General features: G+C 42.0%; 4 protein-coding genes and 1 non-coding gene across 6 annotated transcripts; 2 read left to right on the top strand and 3 right to left on the bottom strand.

The window, feature by feature from the left end:
* Positions 1 to 1,481: 1,481 nt before the first annotated feature.
* Positions 1,482 to 2,851, top strand: LOC133904952 (ocs element-binding factor 1-like). The gene has a single exon (XM_062346611.1). It carries the CDS (start codon positions 2,057 to 2,059, stop codon positions 2,513 to 2,515), a length of 459 nt encoding a protein of 152 aa, XP_062202595.1. The 5' UTR covers positions 1,482 to 2,056; the 3' UTR covers positions 2,516 to 2,851.
* A 701-nt stretch (positions 2,852 to 3,552) lies between these two features.
* LOC133905236 (cytochrome c oxidase subunit 5C) lies at positions 3,553 to 6,610 on the bottom strand. Its single transcript, XM_062346969.1, has 2 exons — positions 6,469 to 6,610; positions 3,553 to 4,023 (listed from the first exon to the last, which is right to left on the bottom strand). The coding sequence occupies exon 2, from the start codon at positions 3,990 to 3,992 to the stop codon at positions 3,801 to 3,803; it is 192 nt and encodes a 63-aa protein (XP_062202953.1). The 5' UTR covers positions 3,993 to 4,023; positions 6,469 to 6,610; the 3' UTR covers positions 3,553 to 3,800.
* A 796-nt stretch (positions 6,611 to 7,406) lies between these two features.
* On the top strand, positions 7,407 to 7,478 carry TRNAP-AGG (transfer RNA proline (anticodon AGG)). Its single transcript has one exon. It is a non-coding gene; the product is annotated as a tRNA-Pro (tRNA).
* Positions 7,479 to 7,722: 244 nt separating this feature from the next.
* On the bottom strand, positions 7,723 to 10,673 carry LOC133904895 (uncharacterized). Of its 2 annotated transcripts, none has more exons than XM_062346537.1 (7): positions 10,466 to 10,673; positions 9,770 to 10,290; positions 8,831 to 9,431; positions 8,624 to 8,724; positions 8,459 to 8,539; positions 8,241 to 8,368; positions 7,723 to 8,143 (listed from the first exon to the last, which is right to left on the bottom strand). In XM_062346537.1, exons 2-7 carry the CDS (start codon positions 10,277 to 10,279, stop codon positions 8,017 to 8,019), a joined length of 1,548 nt encoding a protein of 515 aa, XP_062202521.1. In that variant the 5' UTR covers positions 10,280 to 10,290; positions 10,466 to 10,673; the 3' UTR covers positions 7,723 to 8,016. The 2 variants fall into 2 exon arrangements, with proteins under 2 accessions (XP_062202521.1, XP_062202520.1); XM_062346536.1 differs by having other exon boundaries at positions 10,470 to 10,673.
* A 2,398-nt stretch (positions 10,674 to 13,071) lies between these two features.
* Positions 13,072 to 13,977, bottom strand: LOC133905397 (pectinesterase inhibitor 10-like). The gene has a single exon (XM_062347154.1). It carries the CDS (start codon positions 13,972 to 13,974, stop codon positions 13,276 to 13,278), a length of 699 nt encoding a protein of 232 aa, XP_062203138.1. The 5' UTR covers positions 13,975 to 13,977; the 3' UTR covers positions 13,072 to 13,275.
* Between the last annotated feature and the right edge of the window lie 8,037 nt (positions 13,978 to 22,014).

Raw genomic sequence — 22,014 nt, 5'->3', positions numbered from 1 at the left:
TTAACGAGTATGGTGCTTATCGTACAAAGCTTAAGCACTGACTAAATGTGTTGCTAGAAGTTGTATCCTTGGAGCTCTTCAAGTACCTAAAGATACAATGATCCTAAAATTTCCTTAAAAAAGATACAATGAACCTAAAAGATGTATGCTATCTTGCTCTTCTGGAATTACTCCAAATAATGTCGTCCAGTAGAATGCCTAAAGATAGTCTCATTTAAATGGTAAGAAAGACCATGCCTACGTTGTTCAAGTTGTTGTAATTTAAAAAGAATGTAGAATACTAAGTTTTTAACTTGTCACTCGTCCAGTCTTTTTTACTAAATTTTAATATGTAAATTCATATGATATGTTTTAAAATGCCACCTCTAGAAACGTATAGGAGGAAAAGCTCAAGATTCCTTACAGGGGACTTACTAGAAAAGATACCTAGAGCTCACATTAGCCTGTCTACACATGTGGTCCGTGTAAATAGGGTGAATATTAAAAGAGATTTCTTGTATGATAAACAATTTGAATGGAACAGATTCTTATGCTGCTTGTACAATTTTACATAAAAGATTGTTGAGAGGTTCAGAATTGTTTCAACTAAAAGACAGATCTATTTTTTATTAGCAAAGATTAACTTTTGAATTCAAAGGTAAAGGAAAAGAGATGGAAAATGCAGCAACATGCAATTTTTTTTTTACTTGAGAGAACATATGCATAAGTGAGTAAGAATACGAGCTGCAAGCGAATAAAGTAGGCATGGCTTCACATTCATGTTATCGCCGACGAGCGGACTCTCAAATAAATAAAATAGTAATCTCACTTATTTTTATTCTATTTCTACCCCTGCTAACTTGAATTTTCGTTGAAATTGTCCTTGGCCATAGTTTCTAAGTATACATGTTCAAATATTGGATTGGGCTAGGCTACGAAAAATTAGACATTAGGAGGATAAAAGCTTGAGCCGGTGGCTAGACGCAAAGCTCGAAAGCCGGTGGCTAGACGCAAAGCTCGAAAATATGATTTGCATTATTGTTTAATCATGATAACATTGTAATAATAAAATTTTATCATTTAGGGGTAAAAGTAATAAATTTTAAGCGTGATATACAAATAAATATTTTATTTCATTCCGTTTAATATTTTTGATTAGTGTCGGCCTAAAATAAGTTGTCCCATGAACGGCTCTACGTAAATTCTACCATCATAGTTTCAGCGTAAGTCTGACCTTAAAAAAAGTCCCTCAAAATTTTATATAACACGTCACACCGCCGCAAATATAAGATACTCTATTACGCTCCAAATCAATCGGCTAAACTACCAAACCGCCCAACAACAACGTCGCACCCTGGTACGCCACCCGTGGTAAACCTAGCAATTAACCGGCGATGCATTGCAATCTCCCACGACAGAATTACCGAAACACCCCTGCGTGGAAGTTTACCAAAGTACCCTCGGCCTGGCATTAAATAACCCTCCCCTCCCCACCCCACCTGATCCCCTCCCCCCTTCACTCTCTCCCACTCCGGTTGAGTGGATCCCGTTCTTCCCCAGCCAGCCCGAGCTTCCGGTCCTCTTCTCCCATCGGTTCCTCTTCCATTAGCTAAGGTTTCCGCCCGATTTCATTAGTTTTGAGCAGACCGTCCTTGCCCGATCGAAGCCCCCAGCTTCCCTGTCCCATTTGTTCTTGGTAGATCTTGGCCAAAGATCGGAGTTTTTGTCGGGATTCTTTGGGGTTTCTTGCGCTGGAGGGAGGTTTCGTTCTCGCTGGCCATGGTTTGGCTGGGAAGCAGCATGTGGATGCCAAGTCTCTGAACTTTATGAAGATCGCCACTCACCTGCGCCGCTCCTGCTTCCTCCACTCCTTCTCGGTTGTCTTCCTCTACTGGTTTTATGTGATCTCATAATTCGCCCGGATCCTCCATTGCTAGTTCTCTCGCTGTCTCCTCTTGTTTCTTGTTCCTCCTCGTTTCTTGGTTTCTTGAAGAATCGGTGAATAATAGCAGCAGCAGCAGAAGTAGCGAATTTGGAGGTAAGCTAGGCCGGTTTCTTGCTAAAAGATCGCCTTTTGATGTCGTCGTCGTCGCTGTCGCCGACGGGGAGGATGTCCGGGTCGGACGGCGACTCGGCGGCGGACACCCACCGCCGGGAGAAGCGTCGGCTGTCGAACCGCGAGTCGGCGCGGCGGTCGCGGCTGCGGAAGCAGCAGCACCTGGACGAGCTGGTGCAGGAGGTGGCGCGGCTGCAGGCCGAGAACGCGCGCGCGGCGTCCCGCGCCGCGGGCATCGCGGCCCAGTACTCGTGCGTCGAGCAGGAGAACACGGTACTCCGCGCGCGCGCCGCGGAGCTCAGCGACCGGCTGCGGTCCTTCAACGAGGTGCTCCGCGTCTTCGAGGAGTTCAGCGGCGTCGCCATGGACATCCAGGAGGAGCTGCCGGCCGACGACCCGCTGCTCCGGCCGTGGCAACTCCCATGCCCCGCGGCCGCCATGCCCATCGGCGCCACCGCAGCGCACATGCTCCACTACTGATGATGCCGCCGAGGCAGTTGGAGCTTGGCTGTGGTTGGCAAGAAGAATTGGTTGCACACATGATCACATCTACCTGGCTGCTTTGAGAATTAGAAAGCTTTATCTGCTGCTGCTATGTTAAATCTATCTTCCGGTTGCTTCAATAATTGTTGCCGTTGTCTGTGTGTAGGAGTTGATGCTTATGTAAGGCTTAATTTTGTGTTTTGTTGTGCTTTCTGTCTTGTAATGTGATGAATAAGTGTTATGTAAATTCCTGTTCCAACTCAAAAGTGTTTCATCAGATCTGATGGTGTCCAAATTTTGGATTTTTAGCAAGTGAATGAATCTGTTTTCTCATGGACCTAGCAGTAGATTTCTCTGGCTTCGTTAGATATGCTGTCTTCACATGATTATATTTCACCTCTCAAATCACAGAAGTTGTGAGCTCATATCAAATCTCAAAGCAAGGAGAAAGGCATCTGTCTGCAACTTGTGCAAACTAACATCTAAAGTGCTCAAATCAAAGCAAAGGAGATCTTCTGTTCCAAAGTTCTTCACTTGATTCTGTCTGCTGAAAGCTGTGTCTTATATGTTGCTTGATTTCTTGCTTGGCATCGAAGCAGTCACATGCAAACACGTCTCTTTTTTTACTGGAACAAACAAACACATAACAATATGTATTACTGCATCAGCATGCATGCATCACCCTTTTTTTCCTTCACCTACTAAACAAGAAAATATTAACACTTGCTACCGTGATCAAAGCAAAATGAATCAGGCATCAATCAATGGAGTCATCACTACATCCATGACGCGTGCGAAAATGACGGTGAAAGGCACAAGAAAACTTTGAAAAATTTATCTTAACCGAACCAGTGACATCACCTAATAAAAGGGCACCAGCTGGGCGTGCAACAGGTCAAGAGTTATAGCGCTTGATCCACTCACGATTATGTCAAACACAAATTAGAACTGACTTGTTAGGTTACCCACCGATCCAGTCATAGAAAAAGGGGTGAACACAAAGCATAATCACTCTAAAAAAGATGGCATAAATATATGTAAAACTAGATCAGATTGATGACAAGTGGAAGCAATACAGTACCAAGTTGTTTGATATGACACGAACACGTTTAAAATATTCATGAAAAGGACGGAAATTCAACAAAATCTGGTGTTCTCAAATGGTTAAGCTTATTTTCATGACAAATCTCCACAGCATTCACTTCGTCATGCTCTCCAGAGAGTTTCAGAAAGAACTGGGCAAAAACAAAGACTAGACAACTTCAGATTTGACACATGAAAACTACTCCTCAACGACAACGCTGATTTGGCCCTTGTCGAGCATGTCGTAGAAGGATCTAGTCTTCCTCTGCTCGTTCCAGTGGTGCATCTTCCACATGCCACCAGCGATCAGCCCAAGGGTGAGCCCAATGAAGATCTCCTTCACCACGCTCGGGCCCTTGAGGGTAGCATGTGCAACCCTGCCACCTGCCATTGGCTTGTTGTTGAGGTCAGATGCAAAATGCCTGAAAGAAATGGAGAAGATTCTGTGAGATGATTCGTAGGGGCAACAGGCATAAAGCATATCTTCACTAAGGTAGAAAGAAACTATTAATAAATGCAGACATATACATACAGCATAACACATATTGGCCCATTCACATTATATGATTAGTCACACCTACAAGGGACGTTGAGGTGATTATACTATCAAAAGTGGACCCAAAACGGTATAGTAATGAGGTAAAAATGGGATAGATTAAAATAAGAAATTAAGAATCAGTAAGGAATAGCACTCAATATGCAAAATGGTATATAAAGCTAAGCAAAGCCAACAGTTATTCAGAAACAGTACAGGGTGTGATTGCACACAAGAAACACTTCCAATAATGGAATCAATCACTGCTTCTTCTATTAAAAGACAAATGTACACCAAGTACCCTTCACCTAACCTGCCACTCAGACCTAAAAACACAGCCATCATGATCAAACAAAGCCGCAAATGCTGCAAAGTGAAATAGTTGGGAGGAATTTCCTTATCACTCATCATCAAATCATGTTAAAAATATCAGCATCCTAACATATGCAATTGCGAGAGCTCAGACTATCCACTACCTAACAAGCATATAATCAAAACAGACAACACTATCAGACTTGTGCAAGGCTGCATCATTGACTCGTCATCTACTAAACAATAAATGAATTCATAAGCTATCAGGCCACCATACTGAGTTCCAGCGGGCCTTTTTCTTCATCTTGACGCGAATTTTAGGTGTTACAGACACACTCAACAAGGACCAACGAGCATTCTCACTTAAACTTAAAAATGTAACACAAGGCAAGCTCAATTTGATTCAATTAGCTATAGAAACGGACCAAAAAAGACCAAGTATGAGCACTTAAATTCAATGAATCATAGACAAGTCCATGAAAGACCATTAAGCTGATCACTTAAATTCAATGAGCCGGAGCAAAAATACACAGCACATTGACTTATTTGTGAAATATAAAACAAATCAGACTGCTAACAAAGCAAAACCCGGGCATTCAGAAATATGATGTATACTTGAGACTTTGGTGAGGTTGCACTAGGAGCAGTTTATGCTTTGGGATAGGAAAGGACTGGAAGGTAGCTATGATACGCTTATAGTGAAACAACAACTAATCTACAGGTACAAGCTCTAGTGACCTAAATATATGCCTGTGCCTAGTGCTAGAACAATGACACAACCAATGATGCAAGAACCAGGCCGAGGAACCTTACCCACAGTTTACAGGCCAGCATCAGCAAGCAATTTCCAATATTTACACCTCATAAACATATAATGCCACCTGATCGCTCAGCTATTACACATACAAGTATAGGTATATACATAGTGCAGTCACAGGAACGGCGGAACGCTAGATGCATCTTATTGCAAGAGTAAAACGAACGAGTAATATAAGGGATCACAGGTGTATATGGTGCAATCACAGTGACAACATGTGATGTATTCATGTACCAAATGCTTATGCTTAGTACAAAGATTACACCCTTCCTAAATGTTATGAATCCTAGAAGCTACAAGAAAATGGAAGGCAACAGATAAGCTGATAAGGTCTTCTAACTTGTTGTAAGTGAAACAATTTCTACACATTGGAGAAACTTGTGCTAGGTTAGAAGACATCCAGGGGATCCTGGGCCCAGCTTAGAGGCTAAACTGCCTACACACGCTGGACATTGCCTAAGAAGTGCAAAACATCTTCAACTAAGACGCAAAGCCTTAAAGATAGAACGGAAGATAAACCGGCGGCAACCTGAAAGCACGCTAGACCCCAAAACCCTAAAGTAATAACCCCATCAGGCGATGTCTCGAAGACATAGGTTACGCCCTTAATATCATGTAACAGAGCTATATTCCTATGCGTATTATAGCCTAGCCCTGCTGCATCCGGATTGTAGGGCAGCCACAAAGACTGAATAGAAAAGGATACAACACGTCAAAAGAAATCGCTTTCCATAGGCACTACGCAACATTTTCCTTGCAAGAAACCACCATTTCTCTTATACCATTAACATCCCAATATCAACCCGATAGCCCTTGCATCACAGGTCAACAGATAGCAGCGCATATGAATGAAAACACCAGAACTGTTCGCACAGGACGGACGGGTACACTCCCATCACGCCATGGCAGGCGACCTTGCGTCCTTCAACCCACGAATAAAAACCAGAGACGCCCTATCCGCCCCCCTAATCCATACGACAAGCTAAATCCCTCGCCTTGCAAGCCCTCGAAACCCCCACCGGAATGGATCCGCCGCGCGAACCCAGCACGCAGGCACCGAGGAGGAGTCAGATCCAGAGGGGGTCAACCAAATCAAGGGGAATTCTTCCTGTAACTGAAAAAAAGGGCCCGCGAGCAAGAGCGTGGGCTTGGATCGGGCGCTGAGGAAGAAGGGATCCGAGCGATAAGAAGAGAGGAGCTCACCTTGCCGGAGATGGAGGAGGAGGAGGAGGGAGATGCCTGCGCCGCCGCCGCGAGAGGAACCGAGCCTTGTGTTCGATCCGTGTGGTGTGGCGTTTTTGCGGAGACGCCCTTTAAACGCCACCTATTCGCGAGCGAGTGGCTGGCGCTGACTTAAAAAAAAAAACACTACTCCGTATTACAAATAGTAACTCACATTAACACGCGTGCACAGACACGTACAACACTTACTGAAGACTGTAAATATAAAATTTAAAAAATGATAAAATCACATAGGTATCTCGTCGACGGTTATGTCACGCTATCACTAATGAAAATTTTACTTAACAAGACACATAATAAATAAATCTGAAATTTGATCTTCAGTGGAAAAGAGAGTAAAACTACCTCAATTAATCTCCCAATCAAGACGTGGTTCTCAGTGGCTGGCGCTGAATAGCTCCTAGAAGATTTACGTATTCAATATACAGGTCACGTATTTAAAACTATATTATGCTGCTACGAGGTTATATATCTGTGCTCGGTTTTGTCAAACTTATGTTCTTCATGTAGTATTAAGATTGAATGACTATAAAACTACATCCATATTTTCACATATTATAGGTAATATAGGAGATATCTCTATTTTCACCTGGGATAAATCGTGGCTGTCTACTTGCTTTGGTTGGTGGGGGGCCACTCCTCTATTATGGATAAACGTCTGAACCTTACTCTACAAATTCGAGGGGTTTATCAGGACCAATATTATCAGATTCTGAAATATAATAATATCTTCATAAAATTGAAATGACCCCTTTTGCATGGTTGACCTGTGCCTTGTGTGACTGCAAATGCGCTGCAACTCAAGAGCTTGCATTCTGCTTTGCATAGGCAAAGCTGCAAACAGCAAAGGGTACTCCAGAAAAATAATAAAAAGTTATCTAAAAGCAAAACATACAAAAGGGCATTTGGTCTAGTGGTATGATTCTCGCTTAGGGTGCGAGAGGTCCCGAGTTCAATTCTCGGAATGCCCCTTCTTTTTATAAAATGAAGTTCTTTTTTTCAGCTTCAACAAGTAGTGATAGTCTATGATTCATGTACTACAGTAAAAGTTCCTTTTAAACCTTGATTTTTTTGCAGCTTCAACAGGTAGTGGTACTCTATGATTCCTGTACTACAGTAAAAGTTCCTTTTAAACCTTGATGATCCATTATCATTCGACTTTTCTTTTCTACCTTATGAAACTGTATGCATGACCAGCTGAAGGAAGAAAATAAAAAAAAAACAAATTTATTCTGCTATTTCATTACATGAATGTATGTCTAATATCTGCAACACAGGCATCGTGGGATAACATCCCGTACATCTCATCATAACCTCCAAATAAAATCTTCTAGAGCTCTACACACAAATCTATATGTAGTTATACATTTATACAGGCGCTTATTGCATCTTTTAGAAGTCAAGCACAAATGTGCACCATCAGGAAAAATCACCCATGTCTTATTTCAACCATTCATTGGCTAGAACTTGATGGTTGCGAGATGAACTCGTCATGTTTCCAGAATCCCATCAGGCTTTCTCATGGACAGCTTTGTAGCACTTCAGGCTGCAGAGGGGGAGGTTCAGCTTGGAGTCCCTGTACCGGTAAGCGTTTGTGCATGACGGCCCAGCACATTTCTCTCTTGGGGGAGGATAGCTGCGTGTCACGAAGACAAGACAATATGGTGTGAGGTATGTGTTCTTAGCAGTTGCAGTTTGTTAGAGAGAGAAAATGCAAAGGTTGTGAGGATTACCTGACAGGCTTGGAGTTGAAGATGCTGGGGAGGCCTACTGCATCTGGGAATGAAACAACGGTTCCGGTGGGCCCTATGACCCAGCGGATTGAGCTAGCAGCAAGGTTTTGTGCTCTGGTAGCCCGCTCCTGTGTGAAGAGATTTTTTCAGAAAGCTGCTACTGCTAGTAGTGGAACACTAGTGAGCTCAACAGAGCAAGATGAAATGATGCAACGGACCTTCTCTTCTCGCTCCTTTTGCTTCCTCTCTTCTTTCTTCTTGTCAGAGTCCAGGCCCAATATTTTCCTTATAGCTTCAGCCTGCAGAGATTATACATAACTGACAAGTTCTTGAAATCGAAGCATTTCAAGGAAGATTAAAAGGTGACCAAATATTTCTCCTACCTCGCTTTCTTTAGTAGTTTTTTCCACTTGCATCTTGCGCCGCTGAGCAGCCTCGGCCTTCTTTGCAAGCATCTCCTCTTCAGAAAGCTTGTCCTTCTTACCTGGTTCAACAGAAAGATGTTTCGAATGCATTTAACAGAAGAATGAAGGTGGATCTTTCTAATCAAATTCCCATGGATAACAAAGACAGCAAGGGATAGTATGTACTTCTCGAAGGAGCTGGAGGTAAACCATCAGGAAACTCAACAGTGCTATTGCTGCTCCCATCCATCCATGATTGAAGGGCACGGCGACGTGTTGTGAGAGGTTCACTTCTAACATTGGCGGGTGATTCATTGACTGGTTTTTGCTTCTTGTTTTCGGCATCAAGTTCGCTATCAGAGGTAGGTTCCTCTTCAGTATTATCACCATCCGTTGATTCTCTTGACCTTTTCTTGCCATCTCTACTAGATCTGGAAGTAAAAAAATCATTATCGACCTCATATACCTTGCTCATATTTTTCACTCTCTTCGAGGCATTCTTCTTAGAGCTACTTTCTACTTTGTTTTTATGCCCACGATTGTGACCCTCCATGTCTTCAGGAGTTCCAAGATTTTCAAGGTTACTTGTATCATAGTCCTCATCTAACTCACTGTCCAAGATGGATTTCTTAGCAATCCTCCTACTCTTCCGGAGAGGTTCTGAAGGCAGTTCTCTCTGAACTTTGGCTGGTTGTTCCTGAGCCAATGTTTCTTCAATTGACCTCTCTTTTCTGGTTTTCTTGTCTCGCGAAGAGGTTGACCTATCGGGATCTTTTCTGCCTTCAGTCTACAAGTAATTCATCCTTTTGAATCAGTTATCAATTGCAGGTAGCATCTTGGAGTAAACAAAAGAAGATATTAAAAAAGACCCAGATAAGGTGATCACTTGGAAAAGAGTAATTAGAACAAGCGCTAAACCTAGATGTCGAGTTAAAATCAATCTCAGTTGAAACTGCATGTGCACACATCTCTGCAAATCTGTTTATGTCTTCACAAAATCGGCTAGTTTTCCATTACAGAGCTTGCTTTCAGAAGGCAGCTAGACTTCTATCGAAACAATTTATGCGCCAATTAGGTGCAGGTGCAAGTACACTACAAAATAAACACATACTGCTAGGCACTTACCAGATTACCATGCTTTTGCTGGTGCTGTGAATCTCCTGGCCGTGGAGGCTTCGCAGGCGAAGACCTGGAATCTGACGACGTATCAGGGTTTGGTTTCGATAACACGTTACGACTGATCTTGAGCTTCAACTTCCGTGATTTGTCACCGGTGGAGGACGAACCACGATTCCCCTCAGACACATGAGCACCATGGCTACTCTCACTCTTTCTGGAGCTACTGCCCGCGGCCTCGGAACGCAGCCGGTTACCCCCATGGGTCACACGCTCCGGCGAAGGAGCGTTCAGGTGAAACTCTCGCCTCTGGAGCCCTCCGTCGGGACCGGCGGCGTTCTCATCCAAAGGCAACAGCCTCCTTGAGCCGCTCCTCGGCGACATCGACGACGACGAAGGCGAGGTGTTGTCCCGCGGCTCCGCGGCCGGACCGCCGTCCTGCCTCGGCCGCCTCGCCCCGCTGCTTCGGCGCCTCTTCATGGGCGCGCTGTCGAATCCGGGGCCGTCACCGCCTTCCATCCGACCGGAATCTAGACGTGAGGAGAAAGGGGAAAGAAACCATGAGCCGTGGAATTATTGCACGGATCGTAAACAGTAAATATCTACGAGGATTGCCCCCCAAAAGATGAACTTTTCGCTGATGAATCCGACTGCTTCGTAGATAGATCAAGAACCCGAAATTGGGGGAAATAGTTGGAGAGAGACCTACAAGAAAAAAAATAGCTGCAGAACCCGAAACGAGCAGCGCCACGAAAGGATCTGAGACGGTCCGACGAGCTTTACATGATCTTCGCCGCAGCCGCCGCCGTGGTGGATGAGGAGCCAGAGGTCAAGAACGGTTTCTTGGTTTGGGTTCGGACGCCGAGGAGGAGGCGGAGCACAATGAAGTCAGTGAGGAACAGTATTTATGGGAGATAATTTGCAGATAATCACTGTTCACGAGATACGGTAACACTAAATCTTGGCTATTCATTTGCGATCCAAATATAACATGAAGTAAGATCCCCCGGAGGACGTATGGTGCAGTGTAATTTTCAGTGTACTTTCACGTTAGTACCTATACTTTATCGGAATTACGGAAACAGACATCATAATTTTCTTCTCGTGTAATAAAACCCACAATTATGGATTGAATTAAAAACTATATATTTTGGCTATCACAATTCACAATAGAAGATTCATCGTATGAGTAATATGTTTACATTTGCTCAAATAAAAAAGAAATTTGGTCTAGTTTGGAAATGTCCCAGCACATCAGACTTATATTTGGAAGCATTACCACATTACTGAGACATGAGAAAGCTGAATGCCTTCCCTTTTTCTTGCTAACAGTGACTAGACGGAGATCATGCCTTTTCTTAAAGAGAGAGTGTGAGGTGAAGACATGTACTTAGCCTTTCAATGGTGATTTTTATATTATTCAGATGTCTGTGCATACTTCATTTGCATTCTAACATTGCGTTTGGAATGCAGGAATTTCGCGTAAGATATTGCAAGAACTGATTTTATATTATTCAGATGTTCATAAATATGTTTCGTTTAGGCCATATTTAGAGCAGAAGAATCCCACACAAGATTTTGCAGCAATCACTACAAAATCCACATATGTTAGAAAAATTAGCCTGCATAGTAATATGAATCTACCAAGATAAATATGCAAGATCATATATGACATCGAAGACGTGATGCTTGTCGATAAGATTCAACTAAAACTTACATCTCGATACATGACTATGAGCACTTCTCCTCACAGTTACAACACCGACTATTAGGATCCTAGTAGAACCGCCAACATACTCTCACGAGCTTATCGCTATGTCTTCATACAATTACAACAACAATCCTCTCATATTTATGAGGACACGTTACAAAAGTACAACTCCAACTCTACCATATACTATTAATTACAACTTCAAGTTCTAACATAATCGTACTCATATAATAATATTTGACACATACCCAATAACATAAAGCCTACAAAGTTTTTTAATTCCAAACAGAGCCTAAATAAAATGTTGTGATATTCTTCATTGTCTTCCAGCAGTTATAACTAAACGCAGAAACTCTGCATTGGCACACGCTGCAGAAACAGAGGCATGCAGTAGTGTACCCTGTTTTATGACATCGGAAAGGTCGTCCCTGTCAAATTCACATGCCAACGTATCAATGGCCTCCCACAAAATCAATCTACAGTAATCAGCCGTTAGAAGTTGATTCTTCCACCTCTGTCAGCTCACATATATTCAGACCTTGCATGAGTTTTCTCTAGAAGTAGACCAGCACCCTGCATGATTGGAGAAAACTCACATATAGATATGGCTCTCTATCAACATGCCTAAATTACAGGAAACCAGAAACTATGAGGATTGACTGCTCTCTCAGGCCTCGTTTAGGTGGGCTGGGATCAAGGCCTAACCCATGTGTAAAACCTAGGTGTGGAAAATCTCCCGGTGTGTCCCAATCAAGTATTTAGATAGGTCGTGGGTAGGAAACTTCTGGGTCCGATCCACCCTAATCTATCAGGGAAAGAAGCAACTCCTTCCAAGGTCGGGAACCGTTCCACACAACCACACAGCGCGGCCTCACCTCCGTGATTCATCGTATCGCCTCCTTTTTGGCAATCCTGTATGCCGGCAGCAACAACCCACCACCATGGACGCTGGACGATCTCCTCCCCCACACGACATCCCAACGCTTGTACCTCGGAGCCTCAATGAGGAGACCAACCCTTGTGGAAAATTCATGCCAAATTCCCCAAATGCACAAGGTGACCAGCTCCCTCGTGGATGGTTTCTCCAACGTGTATGCAGTGGCTAACCAAATCCCTGTGGGGTCTACGGGTGTGTTTGGTTGGTTATTGATGCAAACCATTCCAAAATTTGGCGTGCTCGTGAGATTTGGTCATCACTTGGTTCTGTATCAAACTTTAGCTTGCCTGTGAAAGTTTGGCGCTGCCCAGCTACATGTTATGACTTTAAAATCTTAATTCAGTCGCGGAGCATACATAAGCATTATAGTATTTTAAAATCATGTTTTAAGTATTTGAAACATTTAGAAAACTTATATTGGACCACCTAATCATTTTCAAAACCCTATTCGTACCTAAAATCCCAAAAGCCCCCAAACCTTTTAGAGGGCGAATTAATTTACATGATATTAGAATTTCTCAAGTCATCTAGATTGAAAACGAAACTCGACGCGCATCTATCGCGTTGTAAAAGCCCTTGTATTTTCATCTTCTTAATGCAAAGATAGTAGTTCTTCCTCATATTTCTATCGAGGACTGAAGATAAAAGGAATTTAAAGAGGGAAACACAAATAAAGATTGGAGGTTGCAAGATTAAAATCGGACACAAATCGAAAGGCTTCCACTAACTACATGTTCTTCCTAGGGAGATGGATACACAAGCTTCGTGCATCAGCCAAGCTTCTTCGACGCGACGAGGTGTACGCGTATACGGTGTAATTGTTGTTGTCTAGGTGCTAGCGCAGCTATGGATGAACGATCGATCGATCTAGCGCAGGCCGGCGGCGGTGGCGATGGCGAGGCAGTTGCTGGCGAGCTTGGCGAGCTCGGCGTCGTGCTTGGCCATGAGCGGCGTGAGCTCCTCGCGCTCCTCGAAGCCCTGGTCGCAGGTGTCCACGTCGGTGCGCACGGTGTCGAGCATGGTCCCCGTGGTGTCCCTGTCGCCGCCGGCCATGGCTTTCTCGGCATTGTCCAGGCTGTAGGCGATGTCGTCGTACGACTCCACGCAGTCCTGCAGCGGGCCCCGCGCCAGCGGCGGCGTCTTGGGGTTGGCAGCGAGCGCGCCCGCCGCGTTCTTGGCCTCGGCTGCCTTGCCGCGCACGGCGCTCATCGCCAGCCGCAGCACGCCCGCGCCGTCCAGACGCTTCCCGCCCGGCGGCGGCGGCGGCTGCAGCAGCTTTGCGATGGACGACAGGCACACGTCGGGGTAATCCGTCTTGAGGCACATGCTCTTCACGATGTCGGCTCCCGGGATGATCGGCGTCAGCTTCGGCGGCGCGGGCGCGGGCGGCGTTGGCTTCGGCTTCGGCGGCGGCACTGGGGTGGGGCCGGTGGGGCGTCCGGGCTTCCCGGGCGAGCCGGGCTTGCGCGGAACGCAGACGGCCGCGGCCGGCGGCGCCACCGCAGCGGCGAGGAGGAGCAGGAGGAGGCAGGCAAGAAGCGGCGGCGGCGGCGGCAGCGGCTCCATGGCGTGCATGGCGAAGGGGGGAGAAATGGAGGCCAAGTTTGATTAGGGTCAAGTAAATAGGAGGAGACGTGGTTAACTTAATTTAATTTAATTTAATTATCAATTATTTATTTGAATGGGAGGGAAAGGAGGGGATTGGCCGGCTGCATTTTCCCGGGAAAAGTGGCGGAAACGATGGCCATCGGCAAGCAACTGCCATTTGAAGGGGAAAAAATAGCAAATGGTGAAGGTGTGGTGCCAAAATTTGCTATTTTGGGGGCTTTGAAATTTATGGAAAGATGAACTGAACTGGATTTGGTCTACGGTTAGTGATGATTAATCTGTTGGTAAGATAGTGTCATGAAACAAAATGAATGAATTGATTTGGAATTCTTTTATGACTCGAGAGAATTTAGCACATGGACGGAAGAGATTTAATGCCACTTCCAATGTTTCATCTTGGCTTGTTTCTTAGACACTAAATGACCATGCTACATATGATTTTTTATAAGGTAGCAATGAATTAAAGAAAAGAGTTGAAGCTAGTTTCTTCCCAAAGAAACAATCTATGTACAATATCCAACACAAGAAACAAACCAATATATTCATTGTGGTGCTCAATATTCATCTTCATGTTTTGCATGAAACAAGCAAATAAATGAGTACCAATAGAAGATTGGATGTGGACATATATTTTAAGATGTGCAAGAAACTTTACATTAATTTCTACATTAACGTCTATATGACGTGGAATGTGATAGATATTGCTATAAGAAATTTGCATTTGCATTAGGAGTGGCCTAAGAGGACAACATGGTTCATTAAGCTTTAAATATTTCAATGTAAACTTTATAGGACACGAGGAAGAAGGCAGGTGGCCGTAGTCCTAAAAGTCAGCAAAGTGATTAGTATGATGCATTGATTTGGGTGTTTGTGGAAAGCGCGATCTAAAGCAAAGTAGATTCATAGAAGTACGACTCTATCCGGCAGGGTTCAAATCTAATAGGTGTGTGCTATACTGCTTTTCTTGTATGTCTATCATGTAGCCTCAAAAGAAAAGGAAAAGTAGTTAGCAAATTAGGATCTGGACGGTTGCATATTAATTTAGTTCGTTAGCATGGACTAAACTCATCATAACGAACAATGACAAGACTCAGTCATAATGGGTTGTTGTATCTATCTCATGAAGTAGCTTGTAATGTTAGGTGGTGTTTCATTTGGGGATCAGAATTTTGCTACCCCTTTTATCAAACCATTTCTAGTCATCTCACTCAGTTTGAGACAGTAATTTATCGCATTGAGATATATACCAGTCCCCCTAATTCCATTTCCCGTTGAGCATCATCTTTCCATGTGCTGTGAGGATTTAATAACATCACTAGTTGTATAAGATCATAGTAGCATCTGAAATAGTTTTACCACTCGTGTTTGGTGACAAACAACTCAAATACAGACATCCGGCGCGATGCCCCGATTTTCGTTGAGAATTGTAGTATGTGTTAAGTTTAATATATTTGCAACTTAGTGTTCAAAATTTTCCGGAATTTCTAACTTTCCACGAACCCTTTTGTTACATCCTCAATTTAGAAATTCGGTGGTTTTGTACAACGTGACTATTTTCGTAACATGCCACCATAAAAGTCAAGGTCGAAGGTACTCTGAATCCTAGAAGTTGGGGCGCCCCATTTTATAACTTTTGAACGTGACTTTAGTGAGATTGTAGCGGAATATCTTTAGGGCATGTATACGATTTTGGTGATTAATAACAGTATTATCCACGAGACTAACATATTTGTTAAGTATATATTTTAGTATGTTTTATGAATACAATGCATGAAGAAGTCATTGTAGTCAGGACAAAATTTGATCAAATTAGAGAAATCCTAGGAGATTTGTTCTCACCAGATGTTCTGGTGTTCAGGGTGTTGAACTTATCGAGTATTTTGTCCAAAGGCAAAATGAAGGTTGATCGCTTTACCAGATAGTCCGGTGCCCTGCTGTTGAACTACTGGAGTATTTGTGCAGCAGAGGCATTTTGGGGCAAAAGGAGATTCAACTCACCGAATTGTATGATGTAGGTGCAAGAGAATCACCAGAGTATTTTCTGCAGAGGCATTTCCAAATGCTGAAGAATGAAGAACAACGAACCAAATAGTCCGATGATCATATTGCGTACATCGAAGCCTTATCACCGGAGCAATTCTTGCAGAGAAGATATCAGCCGTTGAAGTTTGAAGCTCAACCCACCGAATGTCTCGATGTTAAGAAGAAGAGCACAGAAGGTTTTCACCGGAGTGTTTTGTATAGAGAAGAAGTGATGTGGTCTGGCTCAAGACAACTCACCAGATAGTCTGGTGATGTAGTTGAAGAATACTCCGAGATATCCGGTGTTTAGGATGACTTTGAGTGGAATCCAACAGCTAGTTTCTAAGTACTCACCAGATTGTCTGGTACTTGTATTACTATTCTCACTGGACAATCTGGTGTTAATAGCTTTTCTGAGTCGTTGGGTTGACGGCTAGTGTACGAGTTTGTGGCTATAAATACCCGTCCACTCAGTCATTTGAAGCTGTGGCATGCTGCTAGAGTCCAGAAATACACAAAGACACTTGAGAAGATATTCAAGCCACCAAAGTGCTAAAAGGGATAATCCAAGACAATTAAACACAAAATTAGAGAAGTGCTTATAGACCTAGAGTGAGTTGTAGCTAGGTGTTGTAGCTTAAAGAAGGGATCAAAGAGTGATCCTATCTTATATCAAGTGGTACGCCGATGCCTTGGAGTCTTAGTGACTCACCGGCAATTTGAGCCAGAATTGCTCAAGCTTGTTGACCCTCTGACATGGTGTGGAGCGATGGTAAGACACGTGTACGAGAATGTAGAGACTCTTGCTTTGGTGGCTCAAGCTCCAAAGTGATTAGGGCGGCAAACGACTAGGAGAAAAGCTAATGGTGAGGCCTTGCCTTGGTGGCTTAGCAGCTCATTCGGCTTGAGGCCTTACCTTGGTGGCTCAAGAGTTATGATCGGACGCCGACCGGGAGCATATTCTTAGTGGAGCTTCAATGTGGACTACATGTGTCATTTATGATATCGATACCACGAGATAAAAATCTCTTATACCGAGTTTGCTCTCTCTAACTTATTTACGCTTTTGTATTCACATTCTTGCAATTTATCTTTCTAGACAGGTTGCAATCTCTTTTAAACAGTAGAGTAAACACACTAGATAAATTTAGAGCATATTTAGATAAAAACTGATATATGTATATCTTGTGAAGTTTTTAGAGCTATTTTAGTTTATATTTTAAGTGTCCGAATTCACCTATATCTTTGGATGTTACCGATCCTCACATCATGATACATCTTGGATTGGGCTCGCTCAAGCAATTTTATGGTAATTTGAACTCTATTGCAGTATCTTTCTTAATGTAGATTATCAAGCAATTTCTTATCAACCCATCTCCCATTTTATTTCAAGAAAATCTACGATTCGCTATTGAATAACTACTGATTCTACAATCCACCATCGAATAAATTTTGTTTACTTTTATACCATCAAATAAATATTTCAGTTCCTTATATACCATCCGCTGTACTGTTCATGAACAGTACCTGAGAATAAAAAAAGTCAAAAAAAAATGTTGATTTTTGTGCACGCTTTATAATTCATAATCAACCCATTTTAACTGTATTCACCTAAAAATACTGTGTAAAATTCAAACTAAAATTTCTCAAAATGAGCTACTTTTGTAATACTGTGCATTACAAAGAACTAATTTTTTCACCGCGGGAGATAATTTTAGAAATTATTACATCACATTAGAGGAATATTAGTAAATTTTCTCAGATTTTTTGTAAATTTTTATGAGGCTTAAAAATTGTAAGAAGTTACAAAAGTAGTACATTTTGAAGAATTTTAGTTTGAATTCTATACAGTATTTTTAGATGAATACAGTTAAAACGGGTTGATTATGAATTATAGAGTGTGCACAAAAATCGACATATTTTTTGACTTTTTTTATTCACGGGTACTGTTCATACTGTTCATGAACAGTGTAGCGGAGGGTAGTATCGGAAGTCGATGGCATATAAGGAACTGAAACATTTATTCGATGGTATAGAAATAAACAGAATTTATTCGATGGCGAATTGTAGAATCAGTAGTTATTCGATGGCAAATCGTAGATTTTCTCTTATTTCAAAGTCTTGTCTTAACAAGTTTCATTGCAGAAAATGCATGCCCTGTCATTGCAATTGAAATAGGTAAAGTTAGAACAAGCTGAATAAACCCGTGGAGGAAAAATGATTAGTACTTGCTGGACGACTTAGGCCATATGCGACGAGCTCTACTAGTGTCTAAGCTAACTCGGTTTCAAAATACGCGCGAGAGAGAAATGACGTGTTAGCCATATGGCAAAAACAGGTGATATGGTAGCCACGTCATTAAAACCGCTGTTGTAAATCATTTCAGGAGATTATGTGATCCAATATTTAAAGTTCGGAGAGTTAAATAAATGGTTTTAAACTTCAGAGGTTATCCAAACACTAAAAATAGTTCAAGAAAATTATTTGGATTTTTCCTTAAAAAATATAGCCACTTAGACCATACACAAATAAATCGATGTACCGCTATTCTCTCCATCCAATGGACTATATTAATTATCTTCGTTTTGTTTCATAGGTCGTGCAAGCATCTCGCTGTAATTTCTACAATGGAAAGATGTCACTGATAACCGTCCGAACATTTCTTATGATTATGTAACCTTCTATAGATAAAAAAACATAGTAATATATAAAGATAATTACTACTAATTAGTATGAAATATATTTATTAGTTATCAAAGGAAGAGATCATGTGAGATTGATAGATATATCGATCTTCATAGTACACCCTATTTACCAAACGGTCACTATATAAAATTAGATCGTATTTCTTCTCTTAAAAATACATCTAATTTTCTATTATTTATCTTCTATATCTAGATGTTCAATATTTATCTTTCATACATTTTAAGACGTCTAATATTTATCTTCTATATATTCATTGTTGGGTTTCTTCAGAGGGTGCATTGCCACCCGCACGTCACCTCCTCTGTTATTTACCATGGAGATCTCCTCCATCATGCTATATTTACACTAAGGTACTATACAATAATTGTTTTTATCCCCTCACAAACCGATATCGGTCATCATCTTGATTAAGGATGAAATCAAATTTGGATAGTACGATTTACCACATTTTAATCTGAATGCAAATACGGATTCGGATATCTTCGAATACGAATATGAATCGGACAGTTCGAATACGAATCCGCATTTGGATATCTACTTGATCTTCGAAATTCAGGTCAGAAATTTAAATTTTTGAAAAAATTTGACTGAAATTTGATAAAATTTGACTGAAATTTGTTCTAATTTGATTGGGCCGGAATTTTAGAAATTTTGTTCAAAATTCATCTTGGAAATTTAAATTTTTTTATCAAATTTAACTGAAATTTGATGAAATTTGACTGAAATTTGTTCCAATTTGATTGGGTTGGAATTTCGTTCATATCTAAAATTTCTAAAACTTTAGCAAAATTTGGTTCCCTGGTTGGCAGATACGGATACGAATCGGATATATCTCGAATTCGGATATCCACATTTGAATCCGAATCTCGAAAACGAATTCGGATATATCAATTTTAGTATCTATTTCAGAAACGAATACAGATACAGATATCCATATTCGTATTTTAATGGATACAGAATCGGATAATTCGGATTTCTTGCCATCCATTTCCACCCCTAATCTTGATCCTTTTTATACCGTTGCTATGAATAGATAACTCTGAATGATATGATCCTCTTCACCATCTGACCACATACTTATCATTCTCCTCCCTCCTAAGATTACATGCACATATTGTGAATTTCATGTATGCAAATTTTTATTTTGTTATGCTATTTTTTGTTTCTTCAGTTCGCAATATTTTAGATCGATTTCACGTATGTGAAATACGTGTCCAGCTACTTAGTATATATGTTGCAATCTAAAATCACATTCACGAAACCAGATACTCTAACGTTAAATCACAGTGATGTGATCGTTAACATATGAGCTATCTCTTAGTAAGCTCTATATGTCAGTGAGCTTATTACCTATGACGTAAAGTAAGATAAACTACTTTCGCATGCAAACATTTAGATAGTGTTTGATTGGAGAGTGAGGTGATATAAGATAATTCTATTAATACATATATGTTCGTTTGGTAGATGGGATAAAATAAGTCTATTTTAATATAGTTAGCTTATCATCAGTATCAAGTTCGAAGTGAGATGATTATGTTATACTATTTTTTTTAACGACTCCGTTACAAATTTTTTAAAAATATTTCTTAATTCTAAACTATTTCATTACACGACTCTTCATCCAAACAACTTAAAAAAATAAAATAAATCTACTCTATCCTATCTCATCCCACAAATTAAACATTACCTTAAAGCTATACACATGTACTTTGAGAAAGATACTATATAACAGACAGCGATGCCTTTCCATTATATCCACGGTGCCATACATATCTATTAACTGTATATATTGGTGTCCATGGGACTACACGATCGATATATTGGTTCAAATGAAACCGGAAACAAATCATCAACCAATTTAACGTTGAGCTGCCGCCGGGCGCCTCCTCCACCGCCTTGGCGTCCGAAGCCATCGCCGCCACCGCCGCCGCCGCCGCCGCTGCTACCGTACGTGGTGACCACCGGCGCCCCTGCTCTCGCTGAGCCAGCGGTGGCGGCGCCCGCCGCCAGCGTCTCTTTTGCGCCTCCTGCTGCGAAGGCTGATGGTTTCGCATAAGCCGCCGCGTCCTCCAAGCCCGAGGCGGCGGCGAGGAAGCTGCAGCCGAACCGGTGCGCGTGCTGCAAGAAAAAGGTCGGCCTGACAGGGTTCGTCGGACCGCTGGCTCAGAAAAAGCATGGCTGCACCTTGGACTTCAAGGGCGCCGGCGGCGACGCCATCGCCCGCAGCAACCCACTCATCAAGGGAGAGAAGCTGCATTCCCGTAGGCTGTTCTTTAATCATGGAATAAAAGCATATCTCAGCCTTTGTCACCCTGGTTGATCTTATCGTGTTTGAGAACATGTACATGAGCATGCTTATATGAACATATTTCTCCTCTTTGTGTCCGATCAAAGATGGCGCATTGTTCTCTTGCTGGCTCGCTCTTCTTTAATAAACTAGCCAAATGCCCGGACATGGCAACGGAACAACAATCTGCCAGTGTGTTCGTATTAATGAAATCGATTGCTCCTGATAAAAAAGAAGTAAAAGCTCTACAGACCAAAGTAATTTCGTCAAACACTTATCGCGCAAGCCATGCTGGTCTTTGTATTAGAGTAAGCAGAAATAGTGCGAAACAAGTTCATGGTGCTGGTGTAGCGCCCGGTTGGCAAGGACAGCACTCGCACGGTGTGAGCGTTCGAGCCAGTCTGCGTTCGAGTCCGAGCGTTCGCACCGGTATGCATGGAGCTGGTGCGCACAAAACGGCTCGCCCGACCCTGTCTCTAAAGAAGGCCATGAAAATAGGTCCTATTGTAAAAAAAAAAAAGTTTATGATGCTAGAATACATGCCATAACCGAAAAATTACGACAAAATTTGAACTAAACGGACAAAGGAGTGAGTGGAATTTAGAAATTGAAAACTAAGATAGGTGCTGACTGTAGGAAGATACCTTAGCCTTTTCTTCTCAATAAGCCTGCAGATTATCAAAGGAACAACTATTAGATCTGTTAACTACAGCACAAATAGAAAATATTAACAAAATGGAAAAGAGCGAAGGAAAAATCAACAGAAAAATTAGAGAATCGATCAGGTAGAAATAATAAGAGAACCTAGAGAAGTGGCAATCTTTATGCATGTAAGCCAGGTATGAAGGATTCTCACTCATACACTCTTGTATGAAGAATGCAAAGCACAATTTGGTATTCTGAACAAACAGTGTTCATAATTTTCAAGAATATCTAACTTCCCATGAACTTTTTCTTACATCCTTGTTTTGAAAATTTGGTAC

This window comes from Phragmites australis, chromosome 22, assembly GCF_958298935.1.
Source record: "Phragmites australis chromosome 22, lpPhrAust1.1, whole genome shotgun sequence".
Taxonomy (NCBI): Eukaryota; Viridiplantae; Streptophyta; class Magnoliopsida; order Poales; family Poaceae; genus Phragmites; species Phragmites australis.
Note: the sequence above shows the minus strand (reverse complement) of the source record. Positions and strands in the feature narration are given on the sequence as shown.